At 38.1% G+C, this 23421-nt stretch overlaps 1 protein-coding gene across 5 annotated transcripts in view; it reads right to left on the bottom strand.

Moving 5' to 3' along the window:
• Window positions 1–1090: 1090 nt before the first annotated feature.
• Window positions 1091–23421, bottom strand: part of Pcbd2 (pterin-4 alpha-carbinolamine dehydratase 2) — a 48443-nt gene continuing 26112 nt past the window's right edge. For 3 of the 5 annotated variants that reach the window (XM_076855854.1, XM_076855856.2, XM_076855859.1), the window contains 2 exons: window positions 2546–2626; window positions 1091–1331 (listed from right to left, as the gene is read on the bottom strand). In XM_076855854.1, coding sequence (XP_076711969.1) covers window positions 1236–1331; window positions 2546–2626 — 177 coding nt within the window. In that variant the 3' untranslated portion in view covers window positions 1091–1235. Of the gene's footprint in view, window positions 1332–2545; window positions 2627–18792; window positions 18845–20952; window positions 21069–23421 lie in introns of those variants that run through there. The other 2 variants (XM_076855855.2, XM_076855857.2) reach the window with 2 other exon arrangements.

The raw sequence follows: 23421 nt of genomic DNA, 5'->3' as shown, positions 1-23421 counted from the left end.
AAATAGATATTAAAAAATTCTCTCTCTCTTTTTTAAAAAAAAATTGTGCTCTATTTGTGTAATATGAATTGAACTGCATTCTGCTGTCATATATAACTAATAAAATTTAAAAATTGTTTTTAAAAAGGCTCACGTAAAAATTGAAGCAATGAACTAAAAATCTTTGGTAATAAAATGTATAAAAGTTCCAAATCTATAATGTAGGGAAGAGATTATAAAAAACACATAGCTTTGCCTTTTCCTTTGAAAAATTCTAGGCAACAGAAGTCATAGTATGAAGGCTTTTGCTCCCCTGGGGCCATAGAGCCTGTGGCTCTCCGCTCCCTTCCCCTCCCTGCATATTCCATGCCCACGGGGCCAACTGACCAAAGCTGTCTTTCCTTGGCTAACAGAACCAGCCAAGCATGGACTTCAAGGAGAACTCAGCCTCCCTGTCCTGCTGGAGCAGGGGCTGGGCTGAGGAGGGGAAGGTTTGCCTGTTATAACAGAATGCTGCTTCTGGCCTCTGAAGTAAGGTGTCTTACAAAGATGATCCTTGTTAAATCTCGAGATCCCAAGGCTGCAGACCCTCAGTTCAGGGGTCACAACATACAAATGATGCAAAGAAATGACCCTCAGTTCCTCCTTAACCCTATAAGTCCAATAATGGCCTGGTAAGCAATCACCGTGACAGAGAGTCCTTGTGTTGCCACATCTTGCAGGAAGCCACGAATGAGACCCTCATCCTCTAACTCCCTGTCTGAAAGGTAAGACACACCAAGACAGCTCATTTTTGTGACTTTCATGATCTAATCAATTAAGTAGTAGCAGCACCAAAATCCAAATCGACTTTAGCTTCCTACAATTTGTTACGTAAGATTAAAACCCATTCCCTGCAAAGTGCCTAATTCCTGTACCTTACAACTATTCTTCAACACAATGCTTTTATGAAGTCATGATTTTGAATTTCTGGGTTATGAAAAATGTGACTATTCCCTTTCCTAAGTTCTGGTTTTTAAGAATCCATTTCTCTCTTTAAATATTATTAATGTAATTGCTAGGTTGAGTTATCTTATGCCTGTGAATAGATGTAATAAAAAACACCTTAGGCTCAGGTTTAGGTCATCTTGTATTTACACACTGATTATACAAAATGTAGAAGGATGAACTCCTTTAAAACTTGATTTTTGTTCATGTAAATTGCCTTCAAGATATACTGCAGCAGTATATAAGATTATGCGTGCGTTTTGAAGAAATCACACAGAAGCAGCCACTTTCTCAATAAACTTGGCCAGTCTCACATCTCTTTTGGTCAGTCCGCCAGAGTCATGAGAGGTGAGGGTTATCTGGACCTAAGAAAGAAGAAAGCAGCTTTTAAAACCCTGAGCTACAATTCATGGAATTCTCCTTGGGTGGTTCAGAAATCAATCTATTATCCAACATTCATATTTGAGAATAAGGGGGATCAAATGATTTAGAAAATACATTATAAACAATAAACACAGCATTTCCAAAACCCAGCAAACTCCAGGACCACAGTCTTCATCAGAGGGGGCCCGGCAGCCACCCAGGATAAAAAGGTTGTCTCATACGAGGAGGAAATTTAGCTGCCAGTATCTCAAACCTCGTTTCTTGAGAAAAAAAGAGAGACTGGGGTTCCATTTTAACTCCCATTACTTTAATTACACCAACTATTTTGGGGCCACTGAGAAAAGCCAAGCTATCAAATGCAATATCTTAGCAGTGATGTTAAAAAAAAGCACATTTCCAAATTAGGGAAGGGGTGTGTGTTGGGAACACTACCTCTTGACAAATTGGTTAAAAAGCAAAAATGAAATTATGGGCAAAGAAAGGCAACTAGGAAAGAAAAATTGATGCTAGTATGGGGGTGCTTTGAATTATTAAAAAAAAATATATATATATATATATATATACACACACACACACATATATATATAAAATCAAGAATGGTGATGTTTCTTTTTTCGAAGAGGACTTCCAGAGAGAAAATAAACCCTCACAAAACCTGGATGGTAAGATAGTTCAAATGGTGTGACCATAAAGACAAGGACACTTTTGGGGGGAAACATGATTCTTCTCACTGTGGTCTCTAAAACTTTGTAAATTTTGAGGATCCAGAATTTAATAAACAGTTATTTTATAAAGTATAATTCCTGAGAAAATATATTTCAATAAGATAATTAGGACATATCTATCTTATTTGCAACCCTTTCTTTCAATAAATTAGTTTCAATTTAAAAGTTTACCTGCGTGGCTGATATTCAAGTTTAATTCAGGAACCTAATTAGGCCCAACTTTCTTTTTATTAAAAGTTTCAGTAGAAGACAAACATGAAAATAAAGAGCCTATTCACTGTTCTCATGAGCAGATCTGAAATTTGTTACTAATTTGCAATAATACACAGAGATTCTAAGAGAAAGAATCAGAAAATACTTTCTTAAGCACAAGCACATTTAGTTGCACAAGATGACAAGGAAGAAAAGAAGAAAGAAGTTTCTCGAACTCCATAATTAAAATTGATCCCAAAATAAGGCGATCCGTTTACCTTGTTGTACACATTGAGCCACTCGGGGTGATGATTCATCTTCTCCGCTTGTAGGGCGACTCGGGACATAAAGCCAAATGCCTGTATAAGATGAAGTCAAGAGCAATCACTGATATTGGCCTCCACCCTGTCTGTGCCTGAGAGACTCCAGAGCAACCCCACCAGATAAAGACATGCTAGAATCCGTAGGAAGCCTGGAGAAATCAAAAATGAAAGGATCGCTCTCTGCAGGCCTGGGGTAACGGTGTGGCAGACTGTGTCCGGCTGCTCAGTGGTGAAAACAATCAGGCTCAAATAAACAAACCAGGAAATTGGTCTCACCCAGTGACCTGTCTGGACTATTTAATTGTCCTCAGGACAAGACCCTCCAAAATAGCACAGGAATAATTTCCCCAACTCGGTGCGCTGGATTTCACTACCTGGCCCCAAATCTTAGGAGTCACTTTGTTTGCAGCTCTGTGCCGTTTGTTTTAGTGACTGGGTTGCTAAGGCATCAACCATGAGATGACGGAAAAAGGCCTTCTGAGTGTGACTTGAACAAAAGCACTGGCAGACCTGAACTACTTCCTCACCCCATCTCTCAGGTGGGAGGAATGAAGGGCTATTTTTCACTACATTCTAGAGCAAAAGAAAAAAGAACAGCTTGCCTGCTCTGGGTCTTCTTGCTACTGCCGGCCCTGTTGCTCTGAGGTATCAGTGCGTCTGCCTCAGGACACAAGACAAGCTGGAAATGAGCAGAGGACTAAAAACCAGCCACAGGCCAAAGTCTGAACCTATGGGGTTCTGTCATCTTACCACAGAAACATGGAAACATGAAGCAGAAGACAAACTTCTCGCTTTCAAATTTTTATGAGAGTAATTACAAACAATAGCAGAAGTCTGTCTCTTGTGTGCAGAAAGCAGAAATACTTGGTCAGGTTAAGGCAATGGCACATTAATTACAAAGTTAGAGTGGAATTCACAGGGCAGTGCCCATTACACCCACATAAATAAATATTTAACTTCATTACCCCATCCAGAAAAACCAATATGTTGTTGGTTGGGCAATGTTTTTTGGATCACCAAATGACATAAGAGCACATTTCCTAGTTAACAGTGGAAGAGTATGTTTGATACCATTTTAAACAATTCTTTAATTGATTTTTTTAAAAAAATAAATGACAGTGGAATGTATTACAATTCTTATTACACATATACAGCACAATTTTTTATATCTCTGGTTATATATAAAGTATGTTGACACCAATTCATGTCTTCATATATGTACTTTGGATAGTGATGTCTGTCACATTCCACCATCCTTGCTAACCCCCTGCCTCCTCCCTTTCCCTCCCACATCTCTGCTCTATCTAGAGTTCGTCTATTCCTCCCATGCTCCCCCTCCCTACCCCACTATGAGTCAACCTCCTTATGTCAATCTCCAAAAACATTCGGCATTTGTTTTTTGGCGGATTGGCTAACTTCTGTTAGCATTATCTTCTCCAATGCCATCCATTTATTTACCTGCAAATGCCATGATTTTATTCTCTTTTATTGATGAGTAATATTCCATTGTGTATATACGCCACATTTTTTTTATCCATTCATCTACTGAAGGGCATCTAGGTTGGATCCACAGTTTAGCTATTGTGAATTATGCTGCTATAAACATTGATGTGGCTGTGTCCCTGTAGTGTGCTCATTTTAAATCCTTTGGGTATAGACTGAGGAGAGGGATAGTTGGGTCAAATGGTGGTTCCATTCCCAGATTTCCAATGAATCTCCCTACTACTTTCCATATTGGCTGCACCAATTTGCAGTTCCACCAGCAATGTATGAGTGTATCTTTTTCCCCACATCCTCGCCAACACCAAGGACCTGAACAGACACTTCTCAGAAGATGATATACAATCAATCAACATATAAATGAAAAAATGTTCATCACCTCTAGCAATTAGAGAAATGCAAATCAAAACTACTCTAAGATATCATTTCACTCCAGTCAGAATAGCAGCTATTATGAAGACAAACTACCATTTTAAACAATTCTATACTGTTTGTTACAGTTCCCATCTCTTTATTCGGGATAAAGATTTCCATTTTGACATTTAAGAACTGAATGTTTACCCCATTAGGAAAAGAAAGCTCAAGCAAAACCCACTTAACCATATGTGGAATTATTCGTGGAAAAACAGCATTTACTCTCCCAGCCCTTCTCAATCCACAATCTGATTCTCCAGATTCTATGGAGGTTGTGTACAAGCAGGATGGGAAAGTCTGTTTTAATTATTCAAACACAGCTAACCTGTATTAAATGGCGTTAATGAAAATTTCTCCTCTGCAGTGGAGGTGTCTTATTTAGTATTAGCAGAGATACAATGTGTACTTCTTTAGATGAGTTATTTTTTTTTAATAAATTGTATTTACATGATAGAAGCTTTTTCTTTTATCAGTCTGCAGTATGCCCCTTAGGTATATAGAGACAATACAGCTGTTCAGGGCCTGTCCTTTGGGGCCTGGGAATCCTGGATTGAAACTGACTCTACCATTTAACTGTCATGTAACCTAACTTCAAGTCTGTTTTCTTATTATTAAAGTGGAAATAATAATAACTCATGTAACCATTTTAATAAAAAATTATATGGGTACATACAGGCACTCAGCAAGCATTTGGCATAGAATAAGATATCAACAACGGCACACACTGATACCTCTACTGCTTCTGGTCAAGCTGAATAAGATAAACTTGACAAAACACATGAGGGGTAAAAAGTTTTCCACAGGCCTGAGAATCTAAGATTCAGTTGTTTAAGAATGGCCCTTCTTTTCCCATTTGTCACGAACAGAGACCCCCATACGTATACGGATCGCACAATGTCTGGGGAAATAAGCTTAATGGCAAGAAATTATGTGGACACAGTCGGTCACCGCTCAACTTCTTAAGCCCTGTGGTCATAATTTCTTTGAGCCATGTCACCCTAAAACATCCAAAGTGATGCCTTGTTACGATTTGGTTGTGAGGTGCCCCTCAAAAGCTTCTGTGTCAATGGAGGAATGTTCAGAGGTGAAGTGACTGGATCAGAAAAGTGTGACCTTTCCTTTAGTCCATTCATCATTTGAATGCACTGACAGGGTGGTAACTGTAGGCAGGAGGGGTGTGGCTGGAGGAGGTCAGTCACCAAGGGCACACCCCAGAGGGGTCATCTTCCCTGGGCCCCCTTCACTGGGTTCCCTCCCCCACCACCCTTCCTGGCCCAGCCAGGAACTGAGCAGCTTTCCTGCACTGGGCACTCCCCCATGGTGTGCTGCTCCAACTGAAGCCCCGAGGAATGGATCCAGCTGTCTATGGACCGAGACCTCTGAATCAGTGAGCCCCAAATAAACGTGTCCTCCTGTAAGTTGCTCTTGTCAGTATTTTGGTCACAGCAACAAAAACCTAACTAAAAACATGCCGAGAATCCCTAACCACTTCCTAAGAGCCAAGTGAATACAGTGAGACCTGGACATGGTCAGAAGTGCTCTTCAAATCTTTGACAATCTTCAAATCTTTGACTCTATATAAATATTTTAAAAGCACACATCTAAAGACCATTCAAGAACCAAAGTTTTGTTAGGGCTGGTCCAAGTTCCAGAACATGGGTTCTTCTTGTCCCAGCTTCTGCAGCCTAGGAAGGTCACCTCCCCCAGTCAACTCCACACCCCCAGGTGCATCCAGAGAGCCCATCTTCCCATCAGAAGCTCCCTTGTTTAATAACTGCTGGAGTTGCCTGGTTCTCTCGAGGCTGCAGGCCTTTCCGTGTACTTGGTGGCGTGGACACCCTGAAGCTGGACTACACCCAGCACATGGTCATCGGCATCAGCATTGCTTGTTGGGGTGCAGCTATCCTGACAGACCTTAAAGGAAAGGCCTACCAGGCTGTTGAATGTACCAACCGTGAATCTGTCACCTCCTACCCTGGACCCATGACACAGGAAGCATTGGGTTTATGGTTATTCTGCACAGACATGGGTTGTCTTCACTCCTGTGAAGACAAGACTGCAAAGACAATAAAAACCCTGGGTGTCATACTTTGGCTGTGAGCATGGCTTTCTCTTCAGGTTATAGAGGGACCAGTAAAACCCTCAGAAGAAAAAAAAAAATAAAGACTATTCAAACTTGTATTTTCCTCAGTTTTGCATATTTCCCTTCAATTGATAGAAAGTATCACAAGCCTGATAAGCCATTGTATAGGACATAGTCATAATTCTTCCTTCTGGGAAGAATACGCAATCTGCTTTGTGGGCAAAGAGACAATTCCATAATCTTCCTTCTACATAAAAGAACCAAAAATTTCCAAAATATTTATTTTCCAAAATATTTATTTGTAGTTTTTAAAACTATAAATCTAAAACATCCATAAGAATACATGTTTGGGCTGGGACTGTGGCTCAGCGGTAGAGTGCTCGCCTAGCAAATGCAGGGCCCTGGGTTCAATCCTCAGCATCACATAAAAATAAATAAATAAAGGTATTGTATCCAACTACAACTAAAAAAATAAATATTTTTTTAAAAAATACACATTCAAACTATAAGAATGACTACATAAGGAACTTAGATGAGTAGATAAGAGAGGAAAAAAGAAAAAATTCAAAGGGGAATTTTGATTATCTGAAATACAATGAAGAAACATTACCAAACACTCAACGAATGATGAAAGGCATCTGTCCCTTTAGAAGATTTCTTTTTACAGCATAGCTATTTACTGGCAAGGACTCCAGTTGGAAGCAAAAGGTCTTGAGCTAAAAGTGTAGGCCTCTAAAACCACTGCATCAAAGAAAGCTGTAAATAGCTCAAGGCAGAAGAGATACCACCAACAACTCAGTAAGAGACTTACACGACAGACCAAGAAAGTGGGCAAAAATGAAATACAAATCAACAAGAGTTTAGAAGATTACACAAAAATAAATATACAAGGAAAATAAAGGAGAACTAACATAAGAGTTAATTATCACAATGAAACAAAAAAAGATGGAGCAGCCAGGTGCAGCACACTCACCTATAATCCCAGCAACTCAGGAGGCTGAGGCAGGATGATTTCGAGTTCAAAGCCAGCCTCAGCAACTTAGTGAGGCTCTAGGCAACTTAACAAGACCCTGTCTCAAAATAACTAAAAATAAAAAGGGCTGGGGATGTGGCTCTGTGATGAAGTGCACCGGGGTCAGCCCCCAGTATAAAAAAAAAAAAAAAAGAAAAGAAACAGGAAAAACATGGAGATAGAATTTTAAATTTTTCCAGAAATAAGAGATTTAAATCTATAAATTATGAAAATTTAACCAGGTCTACCCATCCTAGTAATGTTAGTGATCTTAAAAATTTTTTAAACATCTTTTTGGCATCTAGTCAAAAAGATTAATTCATGTGTAAGGATGAAAAGGATCTGCTGACCTCAACTTCTGTATACCAACATTCAACATTAGAAGTCAGAGAAATAATAATCACAAAGACATTTTAGAAAGTGAAAGTGCAAACAAAATTTTATACCCAGCTAAACTGTTCTTCAGAAACTAAATACAATAGACATTTTAGAAATGAACTTGAGGGAATTTCCCATTCCCCCATCTTGAGAAAACTATTAAATGATGAACTGTAATAGATGAATGGGAAAACTGTACCAAAGGCATTGGCAGTAAGTAATATATTCATTCAGCTTCAGGAATCCATTTAACAGAATTGTGGGGATTAAAGTTACAGAATAAAACATAAATGTTATAAACAATTTAAGGGGTTCAAAGAAAAGGGGAAAGCAATGAGAAAGACAAATGAGAGTAAAACAAAATTTTTGAGTAACACAAGATTCAGTGTTAGAGAAATAAGTATATTGAAGGTTATAAAACATAAGCACTAGAACTAAAAAATAATACAGACTAAAATTAAATAGTAAAGTAGGATAGAGTAGAAGCATAATTCTGAAATTGCTTAATGGGAATGCTATCTAAAGAAACAGAGGACTAAAAATTTTATGTAAAAATTATAACAGTACCCACAATAAAATAAAAATAAACATTCCCAACAAAGTAAAGGAAAACAAATAAGAAAATTTTAAAACATATCAAAAATCATATATAGATGATATGATTTAAAATAAGGAAGAAAAAGTATGCTAGTTCTGTTATGTTTTTTAGACCAAACGTCTGTCTACTCAACAATGTAAAGAGACTAAATCCAGACCATTCAAGAACCAAAGTTTTGTTAGGGCTGGTCCTAACAATTAAATTAAAATAAGAAAAAACTTTCATACTGGATCACAAAGCAAAGTTCAATCACTGAAAATAAAAGCATATGAACAAGTACAAAAACAAAATTTTTAAAAATATGGTATTTACACACAGTTAAAGGAGTTACACTTAGCCATAAAGAAAAAGGAAATAATGGCATTTGCTGGTAAACGAAGGGAGAAGGAGAAAATTATGCTAAGTGAAATATGCCAGACTCAGAAAATCAAGAGCTGTTTTCTCTCATATGTGGAAGCTAGAGCAAAATAAGGGAAAGAAGGTGGCAAGGGAGGAGACTGGATATCATGGAAATATAAGGTATTATCAGTAGAGTAGAAGACAAAGACAGAAAGGAAGGGAAAAAAGGGAAAGGGGTAGAAATATGGAATGCATTTGACAATAGCATGTTACATAAATATATAAATGTACCAAAAGAACTTCTCCTTGTATGTATATATAGAAAATACCAATCAAAAATAAATAAAGAGGGCTGGGGTTGTGGCTCAGCAGTAGATCACTCGCCTACCACGTGTGAGGCCCTGAGTTCGATCCTCAACACCACATTAAAATAAATAAATAAAATAAAGGCATTGTGCCCAACTACAACTAAAATAAATAAATAAATAAATATTTAGTAAATAAATAAATAAAGAGCTTTGGGCAGTGGCGCATGCCTATAATCCCAGCAACTGAGGAGGCGGAGACAGGAGAGATAGCAAGTTCGAGATCAGCCTCAGCAACTTACCAAGGCTATAAGCAACTTAGGGAGATCCTGTCTCAAAAAAAAATAAAAAGGGCTGGAAATGTATCTCAGTAGTAAAGTGCCATCTGGGTTTAATCCCCAGTACCAAAATAAATAAATAAAGGAGTGAAAGAAAGATAAGAGAGAAGAGGAGAAAGAATGGGGGAGGAAGGAGGGAAGGAAAAGTGAGGTAATAGGAAATTAAGTCAAATTCCTTGCATGTGTTATTTTGTTAAAATGAACCAAAGATTATAAATATAATGCTCTAATTTTAAAAAGTCATGGAAAAAATAATATTGGATAGGCTGATTTAGGATAAAACACTAAAAATTACAAAAGAAGGGCAATTAATGAAATGAAGATTGAATAATTATGAATTTTTACACCTCAAATAACACAGGATCAAAATAATGAGACAGAAACTATACAAAATATAGGACAAATATAAACACTTAGTGTTGGTGACTTTAATTTCTGTCTTTAACCTATTACAGATTAAGAAACAAAAAGGTAAGGATATGAACTACTTGAATAATAAATAATAAAAGATAGAACTATTGGTATATTTTAAACTCTAAAAACTGAGAACACAGCTTTTAAAGTACCCACTGAAAATTCACAGAAATCAAACATACTTAGCCCACAAAGAAAATATCTCAATTAATTGTAAAAGTAGAAAGAATACTGACAACATTCTGCAATAAATTAAAAAGAAAATTCAGATATAAAGCAATAAAATAAAAAAAACACTACCTGGAAATTTTTTCAAATCCTTCTTTTAAAACTCTTGGGTCAAGCCAGGCACAGTGGCTCAGGCCTGTAATCCTGGCAACTCTGGAAGTTGAAGCAGGAGGATCACAAGTTCAAAGCCAGCCTCACCAATTTATTAAGGCCCTAAATAACTTAAAGAGACCCTGTCTCAAAAATTCAATAAATAAAAAGGGCTGTGGATGTGGCTCAGGGGTAAAGTGCATCCCTTGGTTCAATCTCTGGTACAAAAAAAAAAAAAAATCCCAGATTAGGAAAAAAAAAAAATCTAAACAACAAAAAGAAATATGCCTAAGAGTGACACCAAAAAATAAATAAATAAAATAAGAACAGATCCAGATCATTTCAGAAATCGAGATTCTTTGAATCAAAAAGAATTCTAACCTTCAAGGAATACTTCAATCTAACATCAATTAAACTATCCAGAGTGTAGTAAAAGAAATAATCCTAGATTACTTTTATAGTCCAACCTAATACTGTCTCCATGATCCCATAAAGATAGCTTATATAATGAAACGGCAGAGTTTTGATATATTAGTAAAAATCCTAACAAATAAAACCTAATAACATAATAAGAGAACAAAAGAACATGATCAAGTAAGATTTATTCTAAGAATGCAAGGATGGCTCAATATTAGAAAATATATTAACATAATTTACCACGGTGAAGTCAAGGCAAAAATCATATGATTTTCATAAATTCTGAAAAAATGATTGATAAATTTAATAATATCTGTTATTTTTAAAAATTCTCAAAAGTTGAGTGTGGTGGCATGAGCTTATAGTCTCAGGGAGCTGAGAAGGATGAGGCAGGAGAACCACTAGAACCCAGGAGTTTGTGGCCAGCCTGGGCAACACAGAGTTTTCCATCTCAAAAATAAATACATAAATAAAAAAACTTTTAATGATAGGGATAAGTGGACCCCTCCTTAATGTGATAGAACACATTCTCAGTCCAAGGTAGCATCATTCTTGAGAGAAAAACATTAAAAGAAATCTCAATGAAGAGTACGACCAGCCGGGCACAGTGGAGCACGCCCGTAATCCCAGTGACTCAAGAGGCTGAGGCAGGAAGATCAAGAGTTAAAATCCAACTCAGCAACTTAACAAGGCCCTAAACAACTCAGTAAGACCCTCTCTCTAAACAAAATACAAAATGAGGCTGAGGATGTGGTTCAGAGGTCGAGTGCCCCCGAGTTCAATCCCCAGTACCAAAAATAAATAAATAAGTAAAGAGAACTAAAAATGTCAACAGTATTCTTGAACAAACAACAACTGATTAGAAAATATATTGGAAGAAAAGATTCCATTTAAAATGATACCAAAAAATTACTTAGAAATAAACAAGAAATGTACAAATCCTGTAAGCAGAAAATTTTAACCACTACTAAAAACTAGATAAATGTTACTACATTAAGAATATTTCTCTACACAGCAATAACAACCAGGCAACAAAACCAAAAGACAAACAGTGCGCTTGCAGGTCATATTTTCTTAGGATAAAAGAACTCCTGCCCATGCATAAGAGACAAACCACCCATTATTTTTTAATTTGCAAAGGGCATAGATAACAATAAAGAAATATGAATGGTTCTGAACCATAGAAACTGCTCAAATCTCATTCATGAGACACAAATCAAAATTATATTAAATCCATTAGTTTGGCAAAGATAAAAAAGTTTGATAATACTTTGTTGGTGAAGATATAAAAGAAAAGGCACTCTCAGAGATGGTTGGTGAATATAAAATGATATGCCCCGAGAGTTCCCATTGGTTGGGGAAGTGCAGGAGGAGGGTTTGGGGGGGGGGGATATTTCCGGCTTCGGGATTCCTAGAGGAGCCGCGTGGCATTCGGGAGATTTCCCCAGGAGCGTGTGTGAGGTTTTTTCTTGCAGTTCAAAAATAAAGTTTGTTCCTGCTTCAAAATAAAATAAAATAAAATGATATGCCATGGAAGTCAACCTGACAATATCTATAACAATTTAAAATGTCCACACCCATCAGGCCTGGTGGCACAGACTTAAAATCCTAGCAACTCCAGGCTGATGAAAAGTTCAAGAGGAATCACAAGTTTGAGGTCAGCCCCAGCAATTTAGCAAGACCCTGTGTCAAAAATAAAAATTAAAAAGGGACTGGAGATGCAGCACAGTGGTAGAGCACTCCTGAGTTCAATTCCCAATGCCAAAAAGCAGGGGGCGGGGAGGGGGTCCATACCCTTAGGGAAAAAAAATAACCAAGCTTTTAGACCAAACGGGCCTGTAGACTCTGTCCTACAGACACACTCATACACAATGAGTCACTGCAGTACTGCTTGTTATAGCTATAGATTTGAAACAGCCAAATGTCCATCAACAGGGAAATAATTAAACAGATTATTACAGATTACACTGGAATACTATGCCGCCATTAAGCAAAATGAGGATATTACCATCTGACATGGAAACACCTCCAAGATAAGTTCCTAAAAGAAAAAAAAAAAAAGGGTGCATAACAACAGTCTATGAATTGCCTACAAAAGAAAAGAAAATCTCTGGAACAACATGCAAGAATGATGGAGGTAGCAGTGAATGGTGGGGAAAGTAGAGAGTGGGAACTGGGTGATAATCAGGAACAAGAACTGACCTACTATACACTTGGTGCCTTTGGAATTTGTATGTAGATGACCTATTTTTAAAAATTAGTTAGTTTGGGGAGAAAATGAACAAGCCATGCAAATGAAGTTCCCGCTGCAAAGAGAATAAGGATCCTACAATGTATGTAATATGGTTCATATTAAAATATTTTGGCTCATGTTAACTTCTTAACATATGCCTACCTGTTTAGGTGGGTTTTTAGTGCCAATTTACAGCATAGTTTGTCTATGAGCCATGTTCTGTTGAGCCACGGCCATTTCAAACAAACATATGGCCAACAAATAACATATAATGGCTGATAATAGTTTCAGTCTTTCCTCTATTGCAAATTACAAACATTTTATGAACAAGTCAATGAATGCATGATGAAGTATGACTTTTTAAGTCACTCTGCCATTTTCAGGAATGTAAGCATTACAATCACAGTAAATTGGGCCAATGAAGTTTGTCATTTGGAAATCTCCAAACCATCAGCAATTAAAGATTTTTCCATGAACCCCAAATCAAGTATTCTTTGGGAACTTTAATTTTTCTTAAAGTTCCTTTTGTTTCATTTTATTCCATGGAACTATGAAAGACTATCAGATGCACAAAACCAAAACAAAAATCCTGTATCAGTCTGTGAAATGTTTAACAGCACCCTGAATTTAAAATGCAGCTTGAGTCCAAATAACATGTATGATTTATTAAAGTTCTAAGACTTAACGTCTAGCACATATTTACAATACGAATCTTTCATTACTCAGAGCAATTCTCTTTGATATATGTTCTTTAAATCAGCTGCCTTTTATATTTTGATTATAGACTATTTTAATTATGTACTAAAAAAGAACATATCTCCCACTAAGAAAATGAGCACCAGCTACTCCAAAGTAATTTCCCCAGTACAATCTCCATTAAGCCTCTAAATACTTCCTTTACTAATTCAATGAATTAGAACTCTATTGTTTATGAATCACCTCTATGTTTGTAGGCCTATAACCCTTCTTTTAAAAAACACAATTGCTATGGAAGGAAATGATATTTATGTCTGATTAGAAATGAAAACACTATTACATAAATCAGTTTGGGCATTTCTTCACGTCTTGAAACATGATCGGCAATTTACTCTAATTGGTGATCAAGGAAACTATCTTGTGATCAATTAAAGTAATTACCAGATTCCGGCAACACAACCTACCTTAATTTCAGCTAGAGTCTGCACTTCTTCAACTTTAATTAAAAATAATGAAAATTATTAAGCAAAATGCAAGGCAAGATCATTGCCAAGCACGCACATGTCACAGGACAGGACCTTCCCTTGGTGTTGGTGACTTATCAATCACATAACATTGCTTGGTGTACTGAGGAAAAGCAATCTGTGCCCCAAAAAACATGATTACATGTCTCACCATGACTTTCACATGAAAAACACTATTCACTGTTTTAGCCACTACAAAGGAAACATCAGATCTTAATTTGCAGGCAACACGAGAATATTCTCAACTAGAATTGTTAGGAACAGATCCAGCCAAAGATGTATTTCATCCATGTTTTTGTTTCCTCCCTCTGACACTGAGCCATATTTTGAGCCCAGAGGTCAACTGCAGAGACTTCAGAATCAGAGACCTGGGTTTAACTCCTAGCTCCACTATCACTAGCTATGTGATCTCAGAAGTTATTCGACCTTTTAAACAAGCTTCAGTTTCCTCATATGTAATTCATGTAACACCCCTTACAGTACTCCTGGCACTCTGATGGTATTCAGTTAATGTTAGTGTCATCATCAACAACACTTCAACATAATAATGTCTGTGGCCAGAAAAGAAGAATCCCATTCAGACCTAGAAGACCAAACTGAAGGCAAAAATATAATAATAATAATTCACCTTTGCAAGGCTGAGGAAACCAAAAGCATCTCTAAAATTGTTTCTCTGAGTGGGTGTCAGCAGGTGGCCCTATCTCCCTGAGGAAGCAGGACTAAAGGCCTGTCCTGAGGACCACTGCCTGGGCCGTCTATTTTGTGTGTCTGGGAGCAGACACAACCCACCAATGCTGGGCTACTAGTTTACCAGACCTCAACTGGATCCACTACAGAGCTCACCATTCCAGTAATTCAGACCAAGAACATCCAACTCTAAAACTGACCTGGCTTTCCCAGGGACCAGAGAAAATGTCCACAAGCCACTGTAAGACAAGCATGCTCTACCATGCCTCGGGTTAAATTAGTTCCCCCTCAGCTAGTGGAATCAAGTACACCACCTGCGAGATAGCATGCACACTTCTAAACTTTTCCTTCAAACACGGTGTTCACAGACCATAACATCTTAGAACCTTTAAAAAAAAAGTTCTTAAGTCACCATTTCTCGAAATTGCCATAATGTCCTAAACAGCCAATTAGCAAAATAAGGCAGCTCTTGACATGATACATCTTCAATATATACCATTACATGAAAAAGCAAGGCACAAAACAGTTTTCCTTTGCAGAATTAGGATGTGTCATTACATTAGTAAATTCTTCTTGAGTTCCCAGCTAGGAAGGTTCCCCTTTGACAGGGTTCTACTAATTTAAGTCCACCTTCTGCAGGCAACAGAGTTTAACCATCATAAAGCATCTCTACACACAATGTTACCTAAGGGCCCTTTCTTCTCCATTTTTAGTGAAAATTCTCCAACTAGATAGATTTCAACACAGCTAATGTGTGCCAAAAACATTCTGGCCAAGATGATTTTTTCCCTGAAAGACACTACTCATTTCCGAATTCCTCTGAACATAAGTTTAAATTACATTTGCCTGTATCTTCATCGGTTACTACTGGGCAGTTGATCTGCCCAGTCCGATTATCTGCTTCTTGGATTTCTCACAATCCTTCAATTTTCCTCCCTTTGAATCAGCACATTTCACCAGTTTTCTGTCCACTCTTTCCCTCTAATACAGACCAAAACACTGGTTTCAAAACCGCCCCCAAGAGGAATCCACCACAGAAGCCACTTACTGGAGTTACCTGACACCAAAATAGCCTCTGAAGCCTCGCTGGTCACGCTGGGCACAGGACTGCTCTTTATCACCAACCCTCGGCCTGATCAAGGCTTTCTTCCCTAACCTGCTGATAATCCCATTCGTTAGCTTTCAGGGTCTCATGAGGTGAGAAGTAATTCAAATACTACGGAAGTTTTTTTGTTTTGGTTTAGCAATCCCTTTTTAAGTTCCTTGGTATTTTCATCACTATAAAGTTTATAAAAATTCAACTTCATACAGAAAAATATCCCTAAGTTTCTACTCCAAGTATCTAAGCCAAGAGGATACAGAGTATCTGACCAAACACATCTTTAAAAATTGAATGATATGCAAAATGGCAGTCTGCTTACTAGCTTTTCTTCTTTATAATCAACTGGCTCCTTTCAAGAGACACAACTACTACTAACATCATGTAATTCCAGTTTATATCTGACATGAAACTGTCTTTCCCTGTTATCATACTGAAAAGAATCTTAGTGCATCCACTTTTAAAAAGAGAGAGAGAAAGGGCAAAAAGGCTTCCATTCCATTGGGACAGGTTAAACTGAAAGTCAAGATCCTGTAATGATAATCAAGAGGGTAGAGGGAAAAAACAAGGTCTCGGGGCAGTCAGAACACCTACTCCCCATCATGTGAGGGGCTCAAAAATATTTTAAAGAACCAAAGGAACACCTATTTTGGCTTAATTGTACAGTAAATACATTTTCTACAAATAGAACACATTTTGTAAAATAGAGTATCATCCCACTTCAAATCACAAAAGAGCTGACGGTACAAAGAAGTCTGCGAAACATCAACGAATAAGTATTTATCCTCTCTTTTACTGAATCATAAGCTGGGAATCAATTCCCCTTTTAAGAGTTTTTAAGCACGGTTGCTGCAACATTTGCCAATATTCTCTGTAAGAAAATACATCACCCCAATGTTGGAGCCCAATTGGACATCATGATAACTCCACAGAGAACCTCCAGTGACAGACAGTGGCAAAGCATCCTGGAAGAGAAAAGCCTGCCAGAGACACATTTCAGAAAACTGTGCCCAGCAAAAAGCAGCCCAGGAAAGAGACCATCTCGTAAGTTATCTGTTTTGGTTTCAAAGTGCACTCACAGGTTGTGAACTTGGAAAGGTCCCTGAACCTGTCTTCAGACACTGAGCTAAAGCAAACCACAAATATATTCAGAATTTATCACAACCTGTTACGAGGAGGAGGCTTAAGGAGAGTTAAATTTTTACCCTTAAAGACTGAAAGAAGGGACTTTTTTGTTTTTGTTTTAAATGGTATTACTAAATAATTAAAGAAAGATTTCAGGGCTTAAGGCCACATAGAGAGTCAAGTAAGCTTAGCACTCAACTCTATTTTTGGTATCAAAGACTTGCAAGTCTGGTGGGTGGTATCATTGTATCCTGAAAATTTCTAACTTCAGCCACGTCCAGATCCATGGCATTGAGCAAATCCCAGACCTCTCTCACCTCTACTAGTCTCTGTAAATCTGAGACTACTTCTGAACTTCACTGTGGGGTGTAAGGAGGCCTCATAAAAATGCAGAGTGCTGTGCACAGAAAATGTGCCACGAAGAGATTCTAAACAGGTTCCCATTTGCTTGAATCAGACACGAAGCAATTTCGTGCCATTTTTTTAATCTAGAAAATTTGTTCTGTGAGGCCGAATGAATTTAGCTGCATCCTAAATACAAATTTAGCTGCATCCTAAATACAATGAGAAATTATAAGTCTGCCAAAAATTCACAGATAATGCTAATTACTCAGAAAATGATGAATAATAGAGAAAACATAGGAAAAGTTGGTTAAGTCCATTCTTTTTCAATGTTCCCATAAATTAGCTTAATTTTAGCTGTTGATCTGTGGGGGTTGTTTTTAGTTTTTATTTTTATTTATTTATTTTTTAAGTTTTGGTTTTGTTTTGTTTTATAATTACTATCCTGAAAGAAAAAAATTGATTTTCTGATTATATGTAAAGAAGAACGTGTGCTCTCCTCCTCAGAGCAGACTCCCACTCGGGTCCCCGCACAGCAGTCCCTTTCTCCAGGCAGGTGAGGCTGGTGCAGGCTACACGCAGCAGAGCTCCATCTCAGCACCAAGACGGCAGAGCTCCTTCACGTCTCGCCACAGCCAACGGTTGTAATGCAACCAGCTCCAAAACACTGGGGCAAAAACCATATGATAGAGTGGGAGTGCTCTGCCATGTCATGCAGTTGCTACAGAGAAATTCTTCCCTTTTGTTTTTAAAAGTTTATTATTTCATACCTTATGCAAATCATACTTTATATATTAGGCAATAATATTTGAGAAATACTCAAGTCAAATTAAAGGCTTCAATAGCCTTGCCAAAAGCACTGTGATTTTCCTATAAAAAAATTATTCCAATTTGTTGATCTTACATAGGATGAAACATACTGTAACAATCTTCATAATTTATGTCCTGTTGGGACACAATGATTTAAAGTAACATAATACAGAGCCGCATCACAGCTAATCTAAACCACCTGACCAGATAAACACCAGCTTCCCTTCTCTCTTCAGCAAGGGCATTTCTGTTTATTGTCATATCATTTCCTCATTCTAGGAACATGCAGAATAAATGCAGCCAACCTGCATTTCAGTGGGAGGCTGAGCCGTCCTTTCTCATGTCAGGGAGTCTGTGAGCACACAGGTACCAGCACAATGTCAAGGGCTTACAAGACAGAAAACAATCCAAGAATTCCACCCTCAAAATCATTTACAGTGAAGCAACTATGGACTCATCCAGTACAATCTGGGCCAGGTGCAGTGTTATAAACCACAGTCTTTTGGGTTGTTTTTTTGCTTTTTAATGTCACTGAAAAGGTAATTCTTTAAAACAAATTATGAGGCTTACCATGAGCCAAGTTTTTGTAAGTGCATCAATCCTATCTCTTAGCGTGCTCACAGAGAGGATTCATGATTTGATTCACCAAACTGAGATGCCCAAATTAACCAGTGTCTTTTAGGGCGAGGACTCCTGGAGGAAGAAAAGGACAAAGAGCCCAATATGGCACCGGCTATGTTCATTTCTGGCATACGACCATACAGGCAGATTTCAAATTGCAAGTTTTCTCCAAGGTCGGAATCCCCTCACTGGCTTCACATATGCAAAACCTTACTAGGTACAGGGAACTTTTCAGAGGAACTTGAGGGAAAGGTTTAAAGTTTCAATCGTGAAAGAAAAAGTGCAGGAACACATGTGCATTCGGCAGATAACAATTCACTGAAAATATTTTAAATCAAAACAAAACGCCTGTCTGACCAAATTTTTATAAACTTGGTTGGGGAAGAGGAAAACAAACAATTGTTTAAGGGTGGTTTCAAATATTGCTTTCTGCTGTTACTGAGAATTTTCAAAGCTTTTCATGCTCCATTGGAAATGGCTCTGCTTCACAAGCTGTTCTGGTCGGTCCTGCCAAAGAAATGGTCTGATACACTTTATTACAAGTTTATCAATTTGCTTACCCAGGCAAATATATATAATTATCTTTGCCCAAAAAGATCAGTGTAAAGTAGGACTCCTCACTGAACAACGAGATTACTAAGACATGAGGGGATGAGACAGGACCAGCGTGTGCAGGCATCTGCTCTTTAATCCCAGCTCTGCTGTGGTCCACCTAACACAACTCTGCCATCCCCAAGGGCACACAACCCAGGAAACCTGACCATCCCCATTTTCCAGTCTCTCACAAGTATTTGTACAGGAATGGAGAGAGCAAGTAGTGACACTTCTGTCACAACCAACAACCTTTTGATTTGGAAAGGAAAATCTAATTTTGGAGTATCCTTTCTTTGGGGGTTGGAGGCAATAGAGAGGATTGAACCCAGGACCTCGCATATGCAGGCAAGGAGTCTACCACTGAGTTATAGCCCTAACCATTTTTATTATTTATTTTTGAGATAGAGTGTCATTAAATTTCCCAAGCTTTCCTTGAGCATGTGATCCTCCTGCCTCAGCCTCCCAAGTACCTGGGTCGGCAGGCATGCACCACCATACTCAACTTCAGGCAATAGACATTCATTAACTTGGGTTTAAACTTGATGTCATGCACATTTGTAAAAATTTCAGGCAGGAGAATACAAGCAGTATTGATGATATTCTAAGTTTAGTGCTATCAACAGTGAATTTTTGTTAATAATGGGTATTTTGGAGGCCTAAAGTATTCATAAGCTGGACTGAGGCCCTACTTGCTAATTGCTTCCATGATCTTTGTATCTTATGTATACCTTCCCAGTTGTTCAGAATCACTTCAAATATAGCTCATATTGTTCTGAAATGTCAAGGGCTCAGGTTGCCATGGGTTAACTGGCCTTGTACATAAGCACAGGTTCTCTGATAATATAAAGCCTAGCCCTGAGCTACAATGTGACTGTCAACAAGTCCTGTAAACTTTCATTTTTATTAATCTGTATACCAGAAGGTTGTCCCAGCAATTCCATTTCTAGATTTATGCCCTATGGAAACTCTCATATCCATGCACAAGGAGACAAACTTGTACACAAGTTGCAGTCAAATTATTACTGGAACTGACCATAATAGCAAACACTGGAAAGAATCTAAGTGTTCAATAGGGAAATGGATAGACTACAGTTATTTAAATATCTGATTTGCAAAGAATAGGCCATTTAAAAAAATACCTCAAATATATAAGAAGCAGTGCAATATAATGGAAGATTATTAGATCTGAAATCAAAAACCTGAGCTCCACACTTGAGCAAGATACATACTCAGTTGGGTAAGAGGAGGTGATGTGTACCAATCACACTGCACAGAGCCCTTACGCACACAGTAATTAATGTTTAATTACAAAACAAAAGTTTTAGGGCTGGGGATATAGCTCAATTGGTAGAGTGCTTGCCTGGCATGAACAAGGCTCTGGATTCAATCCCCAGCACCAAAAAAAAAAAAAAATTAACTGGGTAATGATATCATCTAGTATACACAAAGAAGAGTGTGTTCTGGTTATTTCTGTGTATGTTACTTTTTTTATTTTCATCATTCATATGGAAACACCTGAGTAGACTCTCCTGATGAAGAAGCTCCTCTTCTGAACATAACTGATTCTCGCTGACTGCAGATCTACTGGATCTCAGGGCTATTGGTCTGACCACTGATTCTCACTGTTAGGTCTGAGGACAAAGGAAAGGGAGAGATACAGTGACTATTTATTTAAAAATCTACTCTACACCAGGTCATACACACAACCCTGTGAACAGGTTTACCATTCCTATTTTACCAGAGGAAAGAACTGCCTCCGAGAAGGTGAACCACTTGCCTGGTCACGCACTGCATAAAAGTGAGGCTGGGATTCAAATTCAAGTATGTCCAACTCCAAAGCCTATGTGTGTGCTTGTAGGTACAACCCCCCAATGTCAGATTGTACTTTATTTTTTCCTGTCTCTAAAAGTAAATTGCAGCAAAAATAGGCTTGCAGTGAATTTTATTTTAAAATTTTAATTACAAGAGAAAAGTATTACAGAAGGTTTAGAAAAAGGAAAAAAGCTATTATATATTTTGTTTTTATTTCCTCCCTGTGCCTTTTTCCCCACAATTGTTATAACATTCATTTATCTGTGTATCCTGAACCAAACCACTTTATAACAAAACATCCTACTCATTTTCCATGTGGCTCCATGATTTTCCTAATTTTTAGATGCTTCATAATCTCAGAGTGGGTAACTCTGTTTTAGAAAGTATTTTATGTAAATGGTTCAATCAAGTAGAAGAGAGACATGTATAAACCAAATATATCTTTTAAACCAGACTTTCTGAACATAAAGATTCTTTGAACTCTCTCCCAATATATGTTGCAGAGTTTCAGAGACAAAATTAAAAGCGTAATTGCATAATTGGGGTTTTATGGGATGAATGAGAAGTCTTAGAGAAAACATTAGATAATATGATAAAGTCCCTTACCAGGGCACCTTTTAAAACAACCAATTATTTCAGGTATTAACAATTTGTTGTGCCAAACAATGACAATTAAACCTCTGGAACAAATAATCTATCCACCAGACTTGAGCCAGCAGGGACACTGTTGTCACATCCTCCAAGGTGCAGGCAGAGTATGTTGTGGAGAGATTCCCGGAGCAGATTTCTCTGGGGACCAAATGAATTCTTTCTTTTTTTTTTTTTTTTTTTTAATTTTTAATTTTTTTTTTTTTTTAGAGAATTTTAATATCTATTTTTTTTAGTTTCCAGCGGACACAACATCTTTGTATGTGGTGCTGAGGATCGAACCCGGGCCACATGCATGGCAGGCGAGCGTGCTACTGCTTGAGCCACATCCCCAGCCCCCGAATGAATTCTTGTGCTCAAAATACATCCAGCCATGCGTATGACTGTGGACCTGCCACCCAACCTCTACACGCAGGGCCTGCACAAGAGGCACTTACAGTGGGGCTGTGAGAAGGCGGAGGAGTTGGGGGCAAGCACGCTTTCTATATTTCTTTATTCTTTGGTGCTCAGAGAACAGAGTTCTTCTCTGAAATGACCCACATCTCAAAGTTTTCAAAATTGAGACACTGGAAGAGTTTCATGATGAGGTCAAAGTCTCACTGCCCTTCTTGGTCGCCTAATCTCACCACAAGCACCCAGTACTAACTTGAGAGCCATTCTTACCTTGGAGTGCTGAGATGCATTCTTTCATGAAAGCTTGGGAACTATGACCAGTTACAAATCCAGGTTCATAATAAAAATACACTGTGCTGTGACTGTGAGGTGTGGGCATGAGCTCAAACTAGGGTGGCTCTGAGAGGAGTGCAGAATCTGGGGAGCGATGCCTCAGGAGACCAGGAGGGTTGGAGCCGGCAGGGACTACATGAGTTACCTGCCCCAAATTCCTGAGGCTCAGAAAAGCAGGCCTGACAATTTTTAGAATTTGAATTCATTTTATTTACAAACATGGTGTTCTGCTTTAAGTCTCTCTGGATCCGTGCAGAATGTAATGGAAAAGTACCCAGAGTCCTGTGACATAGGGAATCCCACAGACTGAAAAGGAAAAGGCCAAGTTCTCTCACCTTGGATAGTTACTGCTCCCTCTCAGCCTCAGCTTCCTCAAGATAGGAGGAAGGGTTGGGCCAATGACAAGTGGAGTTCCTCTCACTATGTGACCACCACAAGGAGAAATGTGTTATGTTCCCTGGTGACTTAAAAAAGATTCTTCTCTTCTCGGCACATTGTGGGATCTCCCAAAAGCCAACAATCATATTATTTAGGAGCGAGGGTTTTTTCCAGGGTACTTGGAACAGAATTCAGGGTTCTCTGTCTGGCCTAAAGGACCTATGTGGGGCCTGAGAAATGTTTTTTACAAGCTTCAGCAAAACTTTAAGGTAATCAAACATCCAACTTATCTTTCAGATTCATATACTGGTAGACAGACCCAAGTCACAGATGTCTGTCTCAGTCTTTCCAGAAAGAGGATTTTTGAATTTTTTTGTATATTTCATGTGAAGCTTCTGCTCACAGTAGGCAGAAGGCTGT

The sequence above is a fragment of the Callospermophilus lateralis genome, chromosome 5 (assembly GCF_048772815.1).
Source record: "Callospermophilus lateralis isolate mCalLat2 chromosome 5, mCalLat2.hap1, whole genome shotgun sequence".
Lineage (NCBI taxonomy): Eukaryota > Metazoa > Chordata > Mammalia > Rodentia > Sciuridae > Callospermophilus > Callospermophilus lateralis.
This window is presented reverse-complemented; position numbering and strand designations above follow the sequence as displayed.